We start from the raw sequence: 19,349 nt of genomic DNA, 5'->3' as shown, positions 1-19,349 counted from the left end.
TACAACTGCACCAAAAACAAGAAGGAAACTTTCTGCCTCCCCAACCTTTGAAGAGGAAGTGCTCAAAATGTTAAATACATTAAAGGAGGGGCAGGATAGCTTGCAAGAGACACAGGATAAACATACAGAGGAATTTAAAGAGATAAAAAAGGAAATTGGCTTCCTGAATAAGGAAATTCAACAGGTTAAGACAGAAGTTTTAGAAGTGGATACAAGAGTTACTCAATTGGAAATAGGACGTGTCCAGGATTTGGAAAGACAACAGTACCAAGCCCAGGTAGCAATTGCTTTCCTGCAAATGAAGGAGAGGGAAATGAACTTAAGAATTCGAGGGTTTCCCGAAATAGAACAAGATAACTTAAAGGCAACAATAATCCAGGAATTTGAAGCATCGTGGGATTTGACAAAAGAAGAATTGGAAACAATAATAGTGAAGGCCTATAGATTTGGAGCGAAACCAAAGAAGAGAGATTCGAAATTTATAAGTGATTGTATGGTGGTTTTTCAAACTAAAGAACAAAGAGATAAAATTTTGGGACTTCACTATCAAAAGAATTTGAAAGTCCAAGAGCAACAGGTGGTCCTTTTTAAGGATATCCCAAAAATTTTCTTGGATTTAAGAAGCAAATACACAGATTTGGTTAGTGCCTTAAGAAAGAAAAGGATCTATTTTCGTTGGGAATTCCCCGAAGGATTATATTTTAAATATCAACAGAAGAAGATTCGAATTCGAACATTGGGAGAGAAGGAAAGATTTCTGGAGAAGAACGTAAAAGATCTCGAATTGGAAGCAGGAGCAAGACCTGGTCCATAACTGGAATTACCACCTCTTTTCGACGTAGGGTTGCTAGCAGCCAGGGCAGGAGCTAAGCCAAGAGCAGTACAGTAAAACAATATGGCACTAAGAATTTTATCACGGAATGTGAATGGTTTAAATTCGAAACCTAAAAGAAACCGAATCCATCACGTGTTGCAAAAACAGAATTTGGATGTGATATGCCTGCAAGAAACACATGTGATGAGAACTCATAGAAAAATCTTGCAAAATAAAAGATTAGGTCAAGAATTTATTTCGGCAGACAAAGTTAAAAAACGAGGAGTACTGATTTATGTTAAAGAGAAATTTGAAGCAAAATTATTGTTTAAAGATGAGGGAAGATATCTTGCAGTTGAAATAACAGCATAAGGCGATAAGTTGCTCATGCTTGGAATTTACGCACCAAATGAAGGTAAGGATGAATTTTACAAGAAGATACATGATGTACTTTTGGATTATATGGATTATAAGATAATATTGATGGGAGATTTGAATGGAGTAGTCTCCACATTGATGGATAGATCACAAAGACAGAAGATTTCTAATGATGGAAGACTACCAAAGACTTTCTTTGAAATGATGGATAATTTTGATATGATTGATACTTGGAGATTGAAAAACCCATTGGAGAAAGACTTCACGTTTTTCTCTGACGCAAATAAATCGTGTTCCCGTCTCGATTATATATGGACAACAAGAGATTTGGCCACGAGAATAAACAAATCAGAGATTTGCCCAAAGACTTGTTCTGACCATAATGCTGTGCTGCTGGAATTAAAACTGTTTCTACAGGGTTCGTTTAGATGGAGAATGAATGATGCCTTGCTGAGAAGTGAACAGATTGTTGAGAAGACCCAAAAAACCATAAGAGACTATTCTGAGATACATTTGAATACAGAGGTAGAAAAAAGGGTCATTTGGGACGCAAGTAAGGTGGTTATGAGAGGTTTTTTGATTCAACAGAATGTAATAAGGAAGAAGGCTCAAAATGAAAAGAAAGATATCATTTTGAACCAATTGAAAGAGAAAGAGAAAAAATTGAGGAGTAATCCAAAGAATCAACAGGTTCAAAAAGAAATAAAAGCCCTTCAATCACAATTCTCTCAGATAATTAATCAAGAAATTGAATGGAAAATAAAAATGATGAAGCAAAGGTCTTTTGAATCGGCAAATAAATGTGGCAAGTTACTAGCTTGGCAGTTGAAAAAGAGACAGAAACAAAGTACAATAACTATGATAACGCAAGAGGAAAAGACTATTGAGAACCCTGCAGAAATTAGGAAATGTTTTCAGAAAAATTATAAGCAGCTATATAAGAAAGAAAAAGAGGACTTAATTAAAACAGAACAGTTATTGGACAATAATAATAATAATAATAATAATAATAATAATAATAATAATAATAATAATAATAATAATAATAATAATAATTAATAATAATAATAATAATAATAATAATAATAATAATAATAATAATAATAATAATAATAATAATAATAATATAATAATAAACCTTTATTGTCAAAGTACAACATGTGTACATTGAGATTAGCTGAGCCTCCCCCCGTGCTCTCTCCCCCCAACACACAGTGACAACAAACCCTCCATCCCACCACACTATGTGAACCAACTACACCACACACCGGCCTCCCAAGTCAATTCTGCATAAGATTATGTCCCATTTAAAAGCCTAACAGCCTAAAAGCCTAACAGCCCACGGATAAAAGCTATTTTTCAGCCTGTTGGTACGGCTGGCTATATTCCTATATCTCCTACTGGATGGTAGGGTGTGAGTCATCCCTGAGAATCCCTGAGAATCTTCCCTGAGAATCTTCCTCACTTCCTCACTCTTCCAAGGCAACGAGCCCTGGCGATGTCATCCAGTGGTGTCAGGGAACAGCCCACAATGTCTTGTGCTGTGCTCACTACCCTCTGTAATACTTTCCTGTCCGCGGCTGTCAGACCAGCATACCAAACCACAATACCATACGAGAGGACGCTCTATAGTAGACCGGTAAAAGAGGGTCATTAGCTGTTGTTCTACCCTGTTCTTCCGCAAGACCCTAAGAAAGTTAAGCCTCTGTTGGGCCTTTCTAGCCACCTGAGTTGTGTTAACTTTCCAGGTCAGATCTTCACAGAGGTAGACTCCCAGAAATTTAAAGGAGGAAACTCTCTCTACACAGTTCTCTCCGATGTCAAGTGGGGCAGGTTCCTCCTTTTTTCTCCGGAAGTCTAACACCATCTCTTTCGTCTTGCCAATGTTTAGGTGCAAGTTGTTGTTACTACACCATATGGATAGTTTTTGTACCTCCGCCCTATATGCTGTCTCATCCCCACCTGTAATAAGACCCACCACAGTTGTATCATCTGCGAACTTGATTATCGCAGTGGATGGACAAATATGGATGGCAGAAAATTCCTGAAGAGAAAAGGACCCTACTCAATTACCGGATTACAAGACAAGAATTGGAAGCAGCAATTAATCAAATGCAAATTGGCAAGGCACCAGGACCTGACGGATTGACAGCAAAATATTATAAAACATTGAAAGACTGGCTGATTCAGCCACTGATGGAAGTATGCAATGAATTACTAGAGGGGGCTAAGGTACCTGAGACCTGGAGAGAAGCATTTATTACGCTGATACCCAAACCAGATACAGACAGAGCTCAAGTAAAGAATTACCGCCCAATCTCCTTGTTAAATGTGGATTACAAAATTTTCGCAAATATCTTGGCTACAAAATTGAAGGTCCTTCAAGATCTTATTCATCATGATCAAGCAGGTTTTTTACCTGGTAGACATATGAAGGATAACATTAGGAATATAGTAGATATTTTGGAAAGGTTAGAGGCCAAAAAGAACTGTAAGGCTATATTAATGTTTACTGATGCGGAGAAGGCCTTTGACAACGTTTCTTGGAGTTTTATGAAGAAGAATTTTGAAAATATGGAGGTTGGGCAGAGTTTTATGAATGGTTTAAACGCAATCTATTCTGAGCAAAAAGCAAAAATCATAGTTAATAATGTGGTGTTGGAGGAAATTAGAATTGAAAAGGGTACCAGGCAAGGGTGCCCACTCTCCCCTCTGTTGTTTATTACGGTTCTGGAAGTCTTGCTGAATATGATAAGGAAAGAGGAAGGTGTGAAAGGGATTGTAGTGGGTTCGAAACAATATACGGTAAGCTAAAAGCCTTTGCTGATGATTTGGTGTTAACATTACAAGATCCAGAGACCAGTGCAATTAAAGCACTGGAAATAATACAAGAGTTCGGACATGTTGCAGGTTTTAAATTGAATAAGAGTAAAACCAAAGTTTTAGGGAAAAACCTGTCATTAGAGGGAAAAAACCCCTTCATGGATTACTGCCTTGTCGTGGCGAAGGGGCTTGCGTAATTCAATGAAGCTATGAGCTATGCCGTGCAGGACCACCCAAGACGGAAAGGTCATAGCAGAGAGTTCTGACAAAACATGATCCACTGGAGAAGGAAATGGCAAACCACTCCAGTATCTTTGCCATGAAAACCCTATGGGCAAATAGCTGAGGAAAGGAGGGAAGCAAAAGGCAAGGGAGAAAAAGAAAGATACGCCCAATTAAATGCAGAATTCCAAAGAATAGCTAGAAGAGATAAGAATGCCTTCTTAAATGAACAATGCAAAGAAATAGAAGAAAAAAATAGAATAGGGAGGACCAGAGATCTTTTCAAGAAAATTGGAGAGATGAAGGGAACGTTTCATGCAAAACTGGGCATGATAAAGGACCAAAATGGCAGGGACCTAACAGAGGCAGAAGAGATTAAGAAGAGGTGGCAAAATTACATAGAGGAACTATACAAGAATGAGCTTAACGTCCCTGATAATCACAATGAGGTGGTCACTGACCTCGAGCCAGACATCCTAGAATGTGAAGTGAAGTGGGCCTTAGAAAAGCTGAGCAACAACAAAGCTAGTGGAGGTGACAGTATTCCAGCTGAGCTATTCAAAATCTTAAAAGACGATGCAGTAAAAGTGCTACACTCAATTTGCCAGCAAATTTGGAAAACTCAACAGTGGCCACAGGATTGGAAAAGATCAGTTTACATTCCAATTCCAAAGAAAGGCAGTGCCAAAGAATGTTCAAACTATCGCACCATTGCACTCATTTCTCATGCTAGTAAAGTTATGCTTAAAATTCTACAAGCTAGACTCCAGCAGTATGTGGATCGAGAACTACCAGAAGTACAGGCAGGATTTCGAAGAGGCAGAGGAACTAGAGATCAAATTGCTAACATACGCTGGATCATGGAGAAAGCTAGAGAGTTCCAGAAAAACATCTACTTCTGCTTCATTGACTATGCTAAAGCCTTCGATTGTGTGGATCATAACAAACTGTGGCAAGTCCTTAAAGAGATGGGCTTACCAGACCATCTTATTTGTCTCTTGAGAAACCTATATGTGGGCCAAGAAGCAACAGTGAGAACTGGACACGGAACCACTGATTGGTTCAAAATTGGGAAAGGAGTCCGGCAAGGCTGTATACTGTCGCCTTGCCTATTTAACTTATATGCAGAGCACATCATGAGAAAGGCAGGGCTAGATGAATCAAAAGTTGGAATTAAGATTGCCGGAAGAAACATCAACAACCTAAGATACGCAGATGATACCACTCTAATGGCAGAAAGTGAAGAGGAACTAAAGAGCCTCTTGTTGCGAGTGAAGAAGGAGAGTGCAAAACTTGGGTTGAAACTAAACATTAAGAAAACCAAGATCATGGCATCTGGCCCTCTCAATTCCTGGCAAATAGATGGGGAAGAAATGGAGGTAGTGACAGATTTTATTTTCCTGGGCTCCAAGATCACTGCAGATGGGGACTGTAGCCAAGAAATTAAAAGACGCTTGCTCCTGGGGAGGAAAGCCATGGCAAATCTAGACAGCACACTAAAAAGCAGAGACATCACCCTGTCAACAAAAGTGCGTATAGTCAAGGCTATGGTCTTCCCAGTTGCAATGTATGGCAGTGAAAGTTGGACCATAAGAAAGGCTGAGCGCCAAAGAATTGAGGCCTTTGAACTGTGGTGCTGGAGAAGACTCCTGCGAGTCCCTTGGACTGCAAGGCAATCAAACCGGTCAGTCCTAGAGGAGATCAATCCTGACTGCTCTTTAGAAGGTCAGATCCTGAAGCTAAAACTCAAATACTTTGGCCACCTAATGAGAAGGAAGGACTCACTGGAGAAGAGCCTAATGCTGGGAAAGATCGAGGGCAATAGAAGAAGTGGACGACAGAGAATGAGGTGGCTGGATGGAGTCACTGAAGCAGTAGGCGTGAGCTTAAATGGACTCCAGAAGATGGTAGAGGACAGGAAGGCCTGGAGGAATGTTGTCCATAGGGTCGCGATGGGTCGGACACGACTTCGCAGCTAACAACAACAAAGGCTTTAAAAGGCTTTAAAGGCTTTAAAAATCATATAATTAGAAAGTCATTGATTAATGTGTGGATGAGATATAAAGACCTGTTAGAAAGTAAAACACCCAGGTGGATTTCACCACTAGAGGCTAAGACTCAGAATCTACAGCTGGCGATGAAATAAGAGCTTTTGGAAAAGAACTAGAAAGTATCTCGATGAAACAAACTCAAACTGTGATTACAACTAATATTTTACTGGGGCAGAACTCAACAGAAGAAATTGAACAATTAAATACATTGGCAGAAGAATTAAATAGTCAACAGATACAGGTTTTCGAAGATGGAGATGGAGAAAATATGGAAGGGAGTTTATTTGGACCAGGACAATTGTATCAAGAGGTGAAAATAATAAGATTTGGTGCTGTTGGCAGATTCTTTAATTCTTCAAAGGTGTGTTCTGTACCAGCCTGCTACCGGCCCTGCAGCAAAAGCAGGGACGACCCCTTTACAAACGGCAAGAGGCTGGAATAAAGCCTGCCAAATTTATTCACATAAAACAAGAGCAAGACAAGACACCAACCATAAAACACGAGCTAAGAAGCAGGAACAATCCAAGCGGTTGCCTTCAGCAAACCAGCCCTCCCACACATTCCCCTTAAATACAGTTCAGGGCGTGGCCTCTCTGTGCCTCCTTCCCAGGTGCCCCATTGCCTTCCTCTGTTTACTCCTGACTGACTGCCTCCTGCGTTGGGCGTCCTTGAACAGGGCCAGCTGTGGGTCATCTTCATCCACGCTGTCAGGCTCACACAGCTGGGTCTGCATCGTGACCAGATGAGAGGGGCCTTGCTGGGGGCTCTCATCAAGCTGTCCAATCCCCTCAGCAAGCTATTCAACACCCCCCTCCTCCTCTGAGTCGTCCGACCCAACTCCCGAACCCACAGGCTGACCCTGAATCACAACAAGGTGGAGCCTGAGGGTCCACATCAATATGATATAGTAATACAAGAATGCTTTGATGACCCTGAGGCAAAGAAGCGTAAAATGACATGGCAAAGGAAGAAAGCAAGAATAAGATTGAAGAAATATGAACATTTTTAAGAGGCCTGAAATAGATAATATTAAAATAGACAGGATGGTACTGGGATTACGAGAATGTTTTGATGAGTAGATAAAAATATTGATTAACTAATAAAAAAATAATAAAAAAACAAAATACAAATGTATGAATATTAACATTGAAATATTGAGTTTTTCTAAATGATATGGGTTAAGATGTATATATGCTAAGAATGATAGAATGTTACTAATATTTGGATGCAGAGATACGAAGGATGTATTGAATATTAAAATGGAACAAATTTTGGTTAATGAGAAACAAGAATATTTTATTGTCCTCTTTTCTTTTTTTTCTTCTTTTTCTTTTTCTTTTTTTTCCTTGCGATTTGTATCTTAATGACTACTATTTTAAATATTGTATAATTGATATAGATATGGAAATGAGATAAATGAGAACTGGATTACATTACTAGGTATTGAAGAGAATTGTATAAAGGAAAAAGAGGTTATTTAGTAATACGAAATTGAGAAATCTTAAACGTTTTTAATTTTAATATCAATGTAAAATTAAAGCTAGAAAAAATAGATAAGGTGTTTGATGTTTTAAAGATGGGATGTTAAAATATGAAATATACTAAAAGATTGATGGATATATATTCAAAAAAATAAAATAAAATAAACTATTAAATGATTGATGGATAGCAATAAGAAATATGTTAATTTAGATAAGAGATAGTATATATTGAAGAAAAAAGAGAGAGGAAGCATTGGTTATAATAACGTGGAGATTTGTAACAATATGTAGTCTGAAATGGAACTATTGTAACTCGGACACCACGTTGCTTTTTAAAGATATTATTGTAAATATTGGAAAACTAATAAAATAATATAAAAAAAACCAAAAATGTCCTAATGGAACTTCTTCAAAAGTTCTTGGGTGTGTCTAGTGGTGTGTGGATGAGCATTATCATGAACCAACACCACAACGGAAGTCAGCATGCTGCAACGCTTGTTATGGATGGCTCATCTGAGTTTTCATAACGTTTCACAATAGACTTGATGGTTGAACCATGAACTTCACTAAAGTACTCCTTTGGCATCTTCACATTTGGCGGGATTTTCTATGGCAGAGTTCATTTTCAATTGATCTAGCAGATGAGTCAACTGCAACACAGGCTCCTTCTTCCGCTCCTCACTGCCTACTGAACTACTGTACATGGCACCATAGGATGGAAATTGCTATCCCCCTCTTATTTCTCACACATGCTCAAACGGAGATTTATTTCTGAATTGCCCTTGTTATTAACATACTGATGATAACTTGTCCCAAACTAATGGATTTCTTCTGTAGTGGGTTCCTATGTATGGTAAGTCTTTGGTGAGCTAGAAAAAGGTAGAATAGAAAACATTACCACCAGATAGATCTGTAGCTGGCTGGCAAACTGAACTCAATGAGTAGTCCTCAACAGCACTACATCCACTTGGCAGGGAAGTAAGCAGTGAGGTACCACAAGGTTCCATCTTAGGTCCAGTACTCTTCAATATCTTCATAAATGACTTAGATGAGGGAATTGAAGGGGAACTCATTAAATTTGCAGATGACACCAAACTGGCAGGAGTAGCCAACACCCCAGAAGACAAACTCAGCATCCAAAAAAATCTTGACAAACTTGAACAATGGGCCCTATCCAACAAAATGAGTTTCAATGTGGAGAAAAGCAAAGTTTTACATTTAGGCAGGAAAAATCAAAGGTACAAGTACAGATTGGGTGAGACCTGGCTTAAAAACAGTAACTATGAGAGGGACCTTGGAGTCCTAGTAGACGAGCACTTAACCATGAGCCACCAATGTCCAGCAGCCGCCAAAAAAGCTAATACAATCCTGGGTTGGCTAAACGGAGGCATAGAATCAAGATCACGCAAGGTGTTAATATCGTTTTATAAATCCCTAGTAAGACCACACCTGGAATACTGCAGCCAGTTTTGGTGACTATATCACAAAAAAGATATTGAGTGTTTGGAAATAATTCAGGGAAGAGAAACTAAGATGATCAAAGGCCTGGAGACTAAAACATATGAAGAATGGCTGCAGGGCTTGGGTTTGGCTAATTAAAGAAAAGAAGAAATAGGGGAGACATGGTAGCAGAATTCCAGTATTTCAGGGTGTTGCCGCAAAGAAGAAGGGGTCACATTATTCACCAGAGCACCAGAGGGCAGGACAAGAAACAATATTTGGAAACTGATCAAAGAGAGAAGCAACCTGGAATTAAAGAGAAACTTCCTGAAGGTGAGGACAATAAACCAGTGGAATAGCTTGATCCCAGAAATTGTGGGCGTTCCATCACTGGAGATTTTTAAAAAGAGGCTAGACAGTCACTTGTCTGAGATGGTATAGGTTCTCCTGCTTAAGCAGGAGGCTGGACTAGAAGGCCTCCAAAGTCCCTTCCAGATTCTATTCTGTTCTGTTCTATTCTATTGTGTTCTGTTTCATGTTGGAACAACTACTTTCCTCATCCTTAGTAACTAAAGCTACCTGCTAAAGAAGGAGTGGAATCAAAAGAAAACAGTGTTTGCAGTGCTTAAATGCTGTAGGCTTTCTATTAGGATAGCATGATCGATAGTATCAAATGCCAGTGAAACCAGAAGGAATGCAGTTCCCTCCCTCCAGATACAGATCATTACTCACAATGGTGCCCAGTGTTGTTTCCCTTCCAGATCAAGTCTGAAACCATATTGAAAAGATTGGACATTGACCAGGATATTGCATGGTTGGATCAAGAGATGATCTGTTTAGAAATGATTATGTAATCAATGTTTTCAAGACCAATGGCACTATCCCTTTCTTAAATTTTTACCATCTCCCAAGTTAACCACATATTGTTCATCCACACAATTCATTGATCCAGCTTGCAGAAAGCAGAGCTCATGCTCTAGAAGAGCCCACCTGCTTCCTGCCTGCTCCACAAGCTCAAAAGAATCTCAAATAATCTTACAAGATGTAAGTAATTTGTCATACCTGTCTAATGCTTCAGTCATTAAAAATGCTTCAAAATCACAGTAAAGTGGTGCCCAATATGATACTCCCATGAAACCAATTCAAATTCCATAACATCTACATCTTGGAAGAGGTAGACTTCCAATTCCTATTATTTATTTTGAACTAAATAGCCTAAACATTTTTTGTGGTTTGTTTAAATTGTGTAATTCAGTTAGAACCTCTAGTTAATATGCTATTTTGATTTTGAAATTTAACTTCTGTTTGTCAAATATCACTCTGTTAAATATTACATTGTGACAAATGTGAAAGGTAATTCATTTCTTTTTTAAACAGCTATAAGTAGTTCTGATGATGATGATAGTGATGAAGGAACAGAAGAGGAGCTAAAGAGTGAAGAAAGTGACGTTGATGAAAAGATAGAAATGGTATGTTTATATAAATTTTGTCAAAACAATTTAAGAATAAAGAAAGAATAATAATTTTAGAGTGGTTAATTAAGCTATACAGATGCTGGTGAGCAAAAAAGGAAACTGTTAAAAGTACCTTTGTTTTATAAAACAAGTCTCAATAAATCATATGATTTTATAAAACATTTTCAGGTTCAGAAGTATATTGTTAAAAATATAGGTTAATATAGAGACATTATAACATTTGGGTTAAAATGTGATAGTAAGTTGTTAAATTAGTCAGAACTACAGGTTATCCTTGACTTACAACCAATTGATTAGTGATTGTTCCAGTTTATGATAGACTCAATATTATGAACAGTCCTCAAAATTATTGGCTCACAGTGTTCTGTGGTCACATGACAACCAGCTGCAGTATCCTACAGTCATGGCAAAAATGCCTATTGCATAAGCTGGATTTGAACTTATGACTAATCATATGATTTGCTTAGCTATGTGATTTGCTTAACAACTACAGTGATTCAGTTAAGGACTATCATAAAAACAATAATTAAACGAAGTCCAGTCACTTAATTCAACTTATGATCAAATGACTTACACCCAAAATTCCAGATAATTGTGGTTGTAAGTCAAGAATTATCTGTAAAAAAAGTCTTAGTAATTTTAGTTTGAAATTACAAATATATGAAGATTTTTCTCCATAAGGCAATGTTTATTATCTAATGTCAGTTCAAATTTGCATTATGGAATATGTATATTTACCGTGTTTCCCCAAAAATAAGACCCAACCAGAAAATAAGCCCCAACATGATTTTTAGTGTGAGCCTAATATAAGCCCTACCCCCCAAAATAAGCCCCAGTTAAGAGCCTGCATGGCTGGCCGCCCGCCAATTCTGTCCCACCGTCTGCTTACCCATGGCTGCAAAGCAGCAGGCAGCTGTGCTGCACGTCCAGCAGGCTAGTGCCGCTGCCACAAGGTGAGGCGAGGCAAGTGGTGAGTGGAGCTGCCCCACGTGCCCCACACCCGTGCACCTCAGGCCCCTGCAGCCAGGCCACCCACGCCCTACCACCTGCCTCGCCTCATGGCGGTGGCACTGTCAGCAGCCCCATCCAGCACAAGCCACCCGTCCACCCATTCCCACTGTCTGGTTGCTCATGGCTGCAATATGGCAGGAGGCCACGCACTGGTGCCACCACCATGAGCTCCCTGCCCTGTTGCAGACATGAGCAACCAGATGGTGGGACGGAGTGGGTAGGCAGCCATGTGGGCTCCTGCTGGACAGGGCTGCTGCTGTTGGTGCCTCTGTGAGGTGAGGCAGGTGGCAGGGTGTGGGTGATCTGGCTGCGGGGGCCCTGAGGTGAGTGGTTACATGGGGCAGTTCAATCCCCTTGCCACTTGCTTTGCCTCACCTCATGGCATGGCCTTCTGCCCCATTGTGGCCACAAGCAAAGTGGGCAGCCGGCCATGCGTGACCAGCAGTGGCCCGCCTACTGGTAGCAGCGCTCCCACTTACCAGCGCTGCACAGGCTTCGCATCCCCAGAGTGTGCTGGGCAAGGGGCTAGTGAGCTGCGGCTGCTGCTGGATGCCTTCGGTCCCCGTGCACTAGCCGCCTCCTGTACATGGAAAAATAAGACATCTCCCGAAAATAAGCCCTAATGGGTCTTTTGGACCAAACATAAATATAAGACCCGGTCTTATTTTCAGGGGAACATGGGTATTACAACTTTTGATTTGGGGCTGGATCCAGAACTTTGGAAAATTCCTAACCCTAATCTATGACCCTAGATCTAGACAAGAATTCTTAAAAGAAATGACCGGGTTACTGATATCCTGTAAGGACCTGCCTCAATTAAGCCTCCCAAGAAAGCAGAACTCTTGAAATGGACATCTCAAAAGGAACTTTTATTGGAAGGTGTTGAAAGTAGTAGTAGAAGGCAGGATCTGAGGGTTTCCCGCATGAATCAATGTCAAAAGTGTCAATGAAAACTCCAATGGACCAATCCGCAGGTGTGAAAATGTGGGAACAGAGCGATAAGGCACTGCTTCCAAGGCTGTTAAGTCTCCATGTCTCTTCTTCTGTTCAGAGATAAGATAGATGGCTGGAGGCACACCCCGAGAAAGAAACATCAAAGAGGATAGAGTAAGGAACAAAGCAAAGGAAATACACTGTAGCAACCCCAAGTTCCCCCTCCCCCCAGAGAAATGGCAGAACTTGAAAAAAACAGGAATCCCCATGCCCATAGACAGACATGGTTCTATCGACCACTTATTTTGGTGCTGTGCAATCCATTTCTTGGGTGAGGGGATGGTGGGTTCGTTGACCAGCAACTCGGGCACTGGGTTGAAGCTTTGTCTTATTGTGACCTGGAATGGGTTATAACCTCTGCTGGAGTGAATAGCGTTACTGAAAGCTACTTCCGCGAAAGGAAACAGATCGGTCCAATTGTCTTGTTGATAATTAATAAAGCATCTTAAATATTGTTCCAATAGTGTCCTACCATTCATTTGCGGATGATGATTAGATGACAGGCCCTGAGCAGTACCCAGGAGGTCTGAAAAGGCTCTCCGGTACTCTAAGGTAAATTGCACCCCCTGTCCAAAATTATGCATTGCAGAGCTCCATGCAATCGGTACATATGCTGTACAAACATTTTTGCTAGCGTCTTAGCTGTGGGAATTTTAGGGAATGGGATGAAGCGCACCTGCTTGGAGAATAGGTCTATCATAACCCAAATGACCGTGTTTCCTGCAATCTCTGGTAGCTCCACAATAAAGTCCATGGAAATCTCTTGTCAAGGTGCTGATGGGCTCACTACCACCTGTAATAGGCCTGATGTTTTGCCTTGCCTCCATTTGTCAGCTGCACAAATGGGGCAACTAGCCACATGGCTTTCAATGTCTTTCTTTATGGATGGCCACCAGAACTGCCTCTTCACTAAATGAAGCATCTTCACGAACTCCAGTGTCCAGCTATCTTTGAGTCATGACAGTGTTGTATGAATTTTAGGCTTTGGGCACATATAGCTTGCCCTTCATCCATGGCAGCCCGTCATCCCTTGAGCAGAGTTTTTTATGACTCAGCAACCATTCATCCGTTTCCAGAGCTTGTCTGAACTCTATTCCTGCTGCGTGGTCTAGGGGTTTTGAATTTTTTGCTTGTGCCCTTGTGCTTACTGGAGCCACTAACTGCTTAGAAGACATGAGAGGATTCACCAGCTCTGTTTTTGTACTATTATATTGTGGCAGCCATGATAAGGCGTTGGCTAGGAAGTTCTTTCCCCCAGGCAGGTATTTGATAGTGAAGTTAAATTGGTGGAAGTGTTGGGACCACCTTGCCTGTTTGGGGGACAGTTTCCTTGGGGTTTTTAAAGCTTCCAGATTTTTGTGATCAGTCCATACCTGGAAAAGGTTTTTATTTCCTTCCAGGAAATGCCTCCATGTGAGGAGGGCCCAGCGCACGGCATAGGCTTCCTTTTCCCACACTGTCCACCTCCTTCAGTTTCTGAGAGTTTTCTCGATGTGTAGGCACAAGGTTGTAACTGGCCCTCTTGGTTTTCTTGGAGCAGTACTGCGCCTACTGCTACATCACTACCGTCTGCCTGAATGACAAAAGGTTTTTTTTGTGTCTGGGTGCTTTAGGACCAGCTTGGCTAAGAAAAGTCTCTTTAGTTTCTCAAACACAGCTTGATACTCCATAGTCCATTTTAGGGGCTGACTAGGTTTTGGCTTGCCCTCCCCCTTCGATTTTAGTAAATTGGTAATGGGGAGTGCTATTTGTGCAAAAGGGGATGAATTGTCGGTAGAAGTTAGCAAACCCCAGGAAACTTTGCAACTGCCTCCTTGTGCGTGGTGGTACCCATTCTAGCACTGCCCGGGCCTTTTCTGGGTCCATCTCTACCCATTATGGGATATGCGATATGCCAAATAGCCAATTTTTTCCTTATCGAACTCACACTTTGATAGTTTGGTGTAAAGCCAGGCAGCCAGCATTTTATTTAGAAATGCTCTGACTAGTTTGGTATGCTCTTCTTTTGTTTTGGTGAAAATTAAGATGTCACCAAATACACGAGAACCCCTTTGTAAATGTGCTCCTGAAGGACCTCATTTATCAGTTGCATGAACACTGCTGGCGCTCCCTGCAGTCCAAACAGGAGCACCCTGAATTGGAAACACCCAAGTGGGCAGTTAAAGACTGTCTTCCATTCGTCTCCTTCCTTGAACCTAACCCAGTAATATGCCTCCCATATGTCTTAATTTCAAGAATATCTTCCCCTTTGCTAGGTGGGCCAACAGGTCCTTCATTAGCAGTAAGAGATAGATATTGTTTTCGCACACCATTTTCAAAGATCTATAGTCCATGTAGAGGCAAAGAGATCCATCTTTCTTTTCACAGAACAGCACCGGGGCCACAGTTTTTGGTCTTGCCAGCTGTATGAAACCTCGCGCCAAAATTTTCTCTATAAATTTCTGTAACTCTTCCAGCTCCCAGGGAGTCATGGAATACATTTTGGGCTTAGGCAATTTGGCTCCCGGTAGGATCTCAATGGCACAGTCAGTGGGCCGATGGGGGGATAGATCGTTGGACCGCTCTTCACTGAACACCTCAGCTAGATCCCAGTATTCCTTGGGTACTGTTTCCAACCCCCGATCTTTTGCAGTTGCTACCAGCTCTGGAGCTTCTTTCCTCTTTGTTTTGTGGGTCCCCCCCCATACAGTGGGCCTCTCTTTTGCAAATCACAACTCTCCAGTCCTCCAGTCCACTTTGGATTCCACTTCCTGAACCCTGTCATCCCCAATATTAGGGGCTGCTCCATACCAGGGGTCACTATAAAAGTCAAAGTCTCTGTATGATCCCCCATTGTGAGCTGGACTGGCAGCGTAGCAAGGGTGGCTGGGACACCTCCTGAGATGCTCATCTAACTGGCCAAATGAAATTGGTTTCTTCAGCCTCCTCACCAGAATCCCTAGATTTTCCACTAAGGTTGGGCTTATTAAGCAGTGGTGCAACACCTTCAGAGTTACTTTTCTCAGCATCCCTGGACTTAACAGTTCTATTGTTCTGGTGAGGGGTGCAATGGGTCCACTTACCAGGGGTTCGTCCTCGGAGTCGCTGGCAGTTGGGTGGTTTTCCTGTCGGAGCCGGAGTTCCTTCCCCAGGGATTCTGGGGAACTGGACCTCAATGACCTCAGCGCTTTTCATGGCAGTCTCCCTGGGTCATTGAGGAATCTTCCCAGGCTTGCCTCCACCAGACCGGTCAGGCTTGCATATGGGCAGCCCGGTATCCCTCTTTACCACACTTGAAGCAGGCCGTTGAACATGGTGCTGCGGTGGGAGTTTTGTCACCTCTTGTTTTCCCTCTGGGAGGGGAGCATCTCCAGTATGTCCCAGGTGTTGCTGACTTTGGGCTTTGTCGATTGGCCAGGATACACCAGTCGTGCAGGTGATCCGGATCTCCCCAGGATGCGTGGTACAGATCATCATTCAGCCGGTCTTTGAAATGGCCCATTAAGACTTCTTCTGGCCAATTGAGGCAGCATGCCAAGTCTCTAAACTCCTCCATATACTCGTCTACTGGGCAACGACCTTGCCTCACCTTTTGATGCATTCTCTGGCTTTCTGGTCAGCTAAGGGGTCCTCGAACCTCTGCCTCAGGGTAGCCATGAATTGATTGAAGTTTTGGAGCTCAGGGGCATTGGCATTATGCAGGGTCACCATCCACCGAGCAGCTGCTCCCTCCAGGGCCATGGTTACTACCTTGACCTGTCTTCTGTCGCTGGGGATATCTTGCCTGTATTCCTCCATGTAACTGAGGACATGGGCTAGGAAAAATCCCAACTGCTGAGGCGCCCCGTCGTATTTTAATCCCAAGAGTGGAACCATCCAGTCAAGCTGGTGGGTCCTCCTTTGTCTTGTTTGGCGCCTGTCTCCCCCAGCTGGGGTGACCTGTGCTGGTTTGGCTGCTGCAGCCATTACTTCGATAGTTTCTGAGGCACTGGTAGAGGGGCCAGGGTTTGCCAACTCACCCTCCCAGCATTCCTCCTCTACCAGTCTTGGCACCACTGAATCTCGGCAGGGGTCTTCTTCCTCCTCCTTAAGTGTCTTGAAAGCTTCCACCATCAGGCTGATGGCTTGTTTAAGGAAGCGATCAGACCTGGTTGGTCTCTCATTATCCTCTTTGCTGAGGTTGAGTGACCTCTCCATCTCTCGCTTCCATCCCAGTTGATGGCTACCTTGGGGGTCACCTTTCTGGCTTTCACTTCCCATTCTTCCTTTTTCCCCATGCTAATTGACCATCTCGACTTTTCCCAACTTTCTCTGGTCATGACTTCATCAGACAAGCTGGAGGAATTTGAGCTGTTGCCGCTCAGGCCAACCTTGAGAAGAGCTTCCCCGCAGAGGTTGCTTTCTCCTCTCTCACCGCCATGGTTCAACATCCTTTGCACAGTCTCCACAGTAGGGGTTTTCCCTCCAGGTTGACCACTTTGCAGATCCTGCCTAATGTAAGGAAGAAAGCAGAACTCTTGAAATGGACATCATCTCAAAAGGAACTTTTATTGGAAGGTATTGATAGCAGTAGTAGAAGGCAGGATCTGAGGGTTTCCCACGCAAATCAATGTCAAAAGAGTCAATGAAAACTCCACCCAACCGTCCATCTGGATGGTTCAATTGGGCAGATGGCCCAAGGCACATTCCATTCTCACCCCGAGAAAGAAACATCAAAGAGGATAGAACAAGGAACAAAGCAAAGGAAATACACTGTAACAACCTCAAGCTTCCCCTTCTGCCAGAGAAATGGCAGAATCCAAAAAGAACAGGAATCCCTATGCCCATAGACAGACAGGGTTCAGACATATCCATTGTCCAATAAAACAAAGAAAAACTCAGAAGCCCTCTAGACAGTTTGCATTTTACATATTGCATAGTTGATATATTGAGTTGAATTGGAGTATATTACCTGCTCTTTAAAAAGGCAAGGAGATGCAGGGAGATAGGAAAGTTACGTGATGACCAACTAACTTTTCTGAACAAATTGTTAGAACATTAATTAAAAAATTACTAAAAAAATTAAACACATAGAAGAATAAGAATTGCTGGAAGGAAAATTGGCTTTGATCTTGTAATGTGAATCCTGCTTCATCAACCTTCTGGAGGATTTGATGATGATGATGATGATGATGATGATGATGATGATGATGATGATGATGAACCTAGAGGGGGATGACCATTACATACCTTTCAACAACACTTTGATAAAGTTTCTTTTCAAAGGCATTAGAGGAAGTTTACGGGGCATTTAGCAAATTAGATTGCTATTTGTAACTAACCAGGAAAATGAGTTGCAGTAAGATCAGTAAGGATGTTGACTCATAGCTGCGAAAAAGGCAAATTCCATGCTAAGGATAATTGGGAAGGAGACTGAAAAGAACGTAGATTTTGTAAAAGCACTGAGATATACATTATTCCAAAGTACCAAGATATAGATCAGAATTGGACTTTTTGGATGTTTCTCTTTGCCTTGATCCGTAACAGGTCCTTGTGATTTCAGGATTTTTTTATAGATTTTATTAGTTCTTTTTTCCTTACATACATATGTTAATTTTTCAACCAGTGTGCAGTCTGGGTTCAAAAGTGTTAATACATAGTCAAGTCCTAATCTTTGGTTCTTTCCTCTAGCCATTTGTAGAATGACTCCCAGGTTTGGTAGTATTCTGTTTCTTCTTTATCTTTCAATCTCATAGTTAATCTGTCCATCTCCGGTGCATTCCGGAGCATTTTTTTAATTACTTCTTCCTCTGGTGGTATTCCTTCATTTTTCCAGTATTGCACGAAGGTTATTCTTGCTGCTGTGGTAATGTGTAGAACCAAATATAAACTTTGTTTATTAATCTTTTCTGGTATTATACGTAACAGAAAAAGTTCAGGATTAAATAATACATGTTCTCCCAACATTTTTTCTAACCAAGCATGTATTTTTTCCCAATAAGCCTTTGCTTTACCACATGTCCACCAGATATGATAATACGTGCCTGAATTATGTTTACATTTCCAACATCTATCTGACATATTTTTAAACATTTTCGCTAATCTTGCTGGTGGCAGGTGCCATCTATAAAACATTTTATATAGATTTTCTTTATATGAAGTTGACATTGTCAATTTATAATTTCTCTCCCATAATTTTTGCCATTTTTCTAGTTCTATATTATAACCAAAGTTTTTTGCCCACCTTGTCATTGTTTCTTTAGTTTGTTCACTTTCCATCTCCAAAGTTAACAAAAAATTATACATTTTCTTAGTTTCTCATCAGAAGTTAACAATATTTTATCAAATACAGTTTGTTCTTTATAAAACCCATACAGTTTCACATCTTTTTCATATCTATTTTGCATTTGTAGCTGTGCCCACCATGACAGGTTGATACCCTGATTTTCCAGTTCTTGTTTCGATTTTAATATCCCATCAGTATTTAGAATATCTCTATATGTCCAAATTTTTTCAAAGTCTACCAAATTTGGATGTCATTTACAATATAAAAATGAAGAAATAAAAAAGATAATCAAAGAATACTATAAGGAAATGTATGACAAGGAGGAAATTTCAAGACAGAAAACTGTAAAATATCTGGAAGAAAATAATCTTCCAAAGATTTCAGAGACATTTAAAATTATGTTAGATGAAAGGGTTA

The 19,349-nt window shown here is 41.1% G+C and overlaps 1 protein-coding gene across 2 annotated transcripts in view; it reads left to right on the top strand.

The window, feature by feature from the left end:
• The window catches only part of MSL3 (MSL complex subunit 3), a 47,431-nt gene that overhangs the window by 12,823 nt on the left and 15,259 nt on the right, over positions 1-19,349 (top strand). For both annotated transcript variants that reach the window (XM_081327331.1, XM_081327330.1), the window contains exon 5: positions 10,587-10,678. In XM_081327331.1, coding sequence (XP_081183457.1) covers positions 10,587-10,678 — 92 coding nt within the window. The remainder of the gene's footprint in view (positions 1-10,586; positions 10,679-19,349) is intronic.

Source organism: Vipera berus, assembly GCF_964194415.1.
Source record: "Vipera berus genome assembly, chromosome: 4".
Classification (NCBI taxonomy): Eukaryota; Metazoa; Chordata; class Lepidosauria; order Squamata; family Viperidae; genus Vipera; species Vipera berus.
This window is presented reverse-complemented; position numbering and strand designations above follow the sequence as displayed.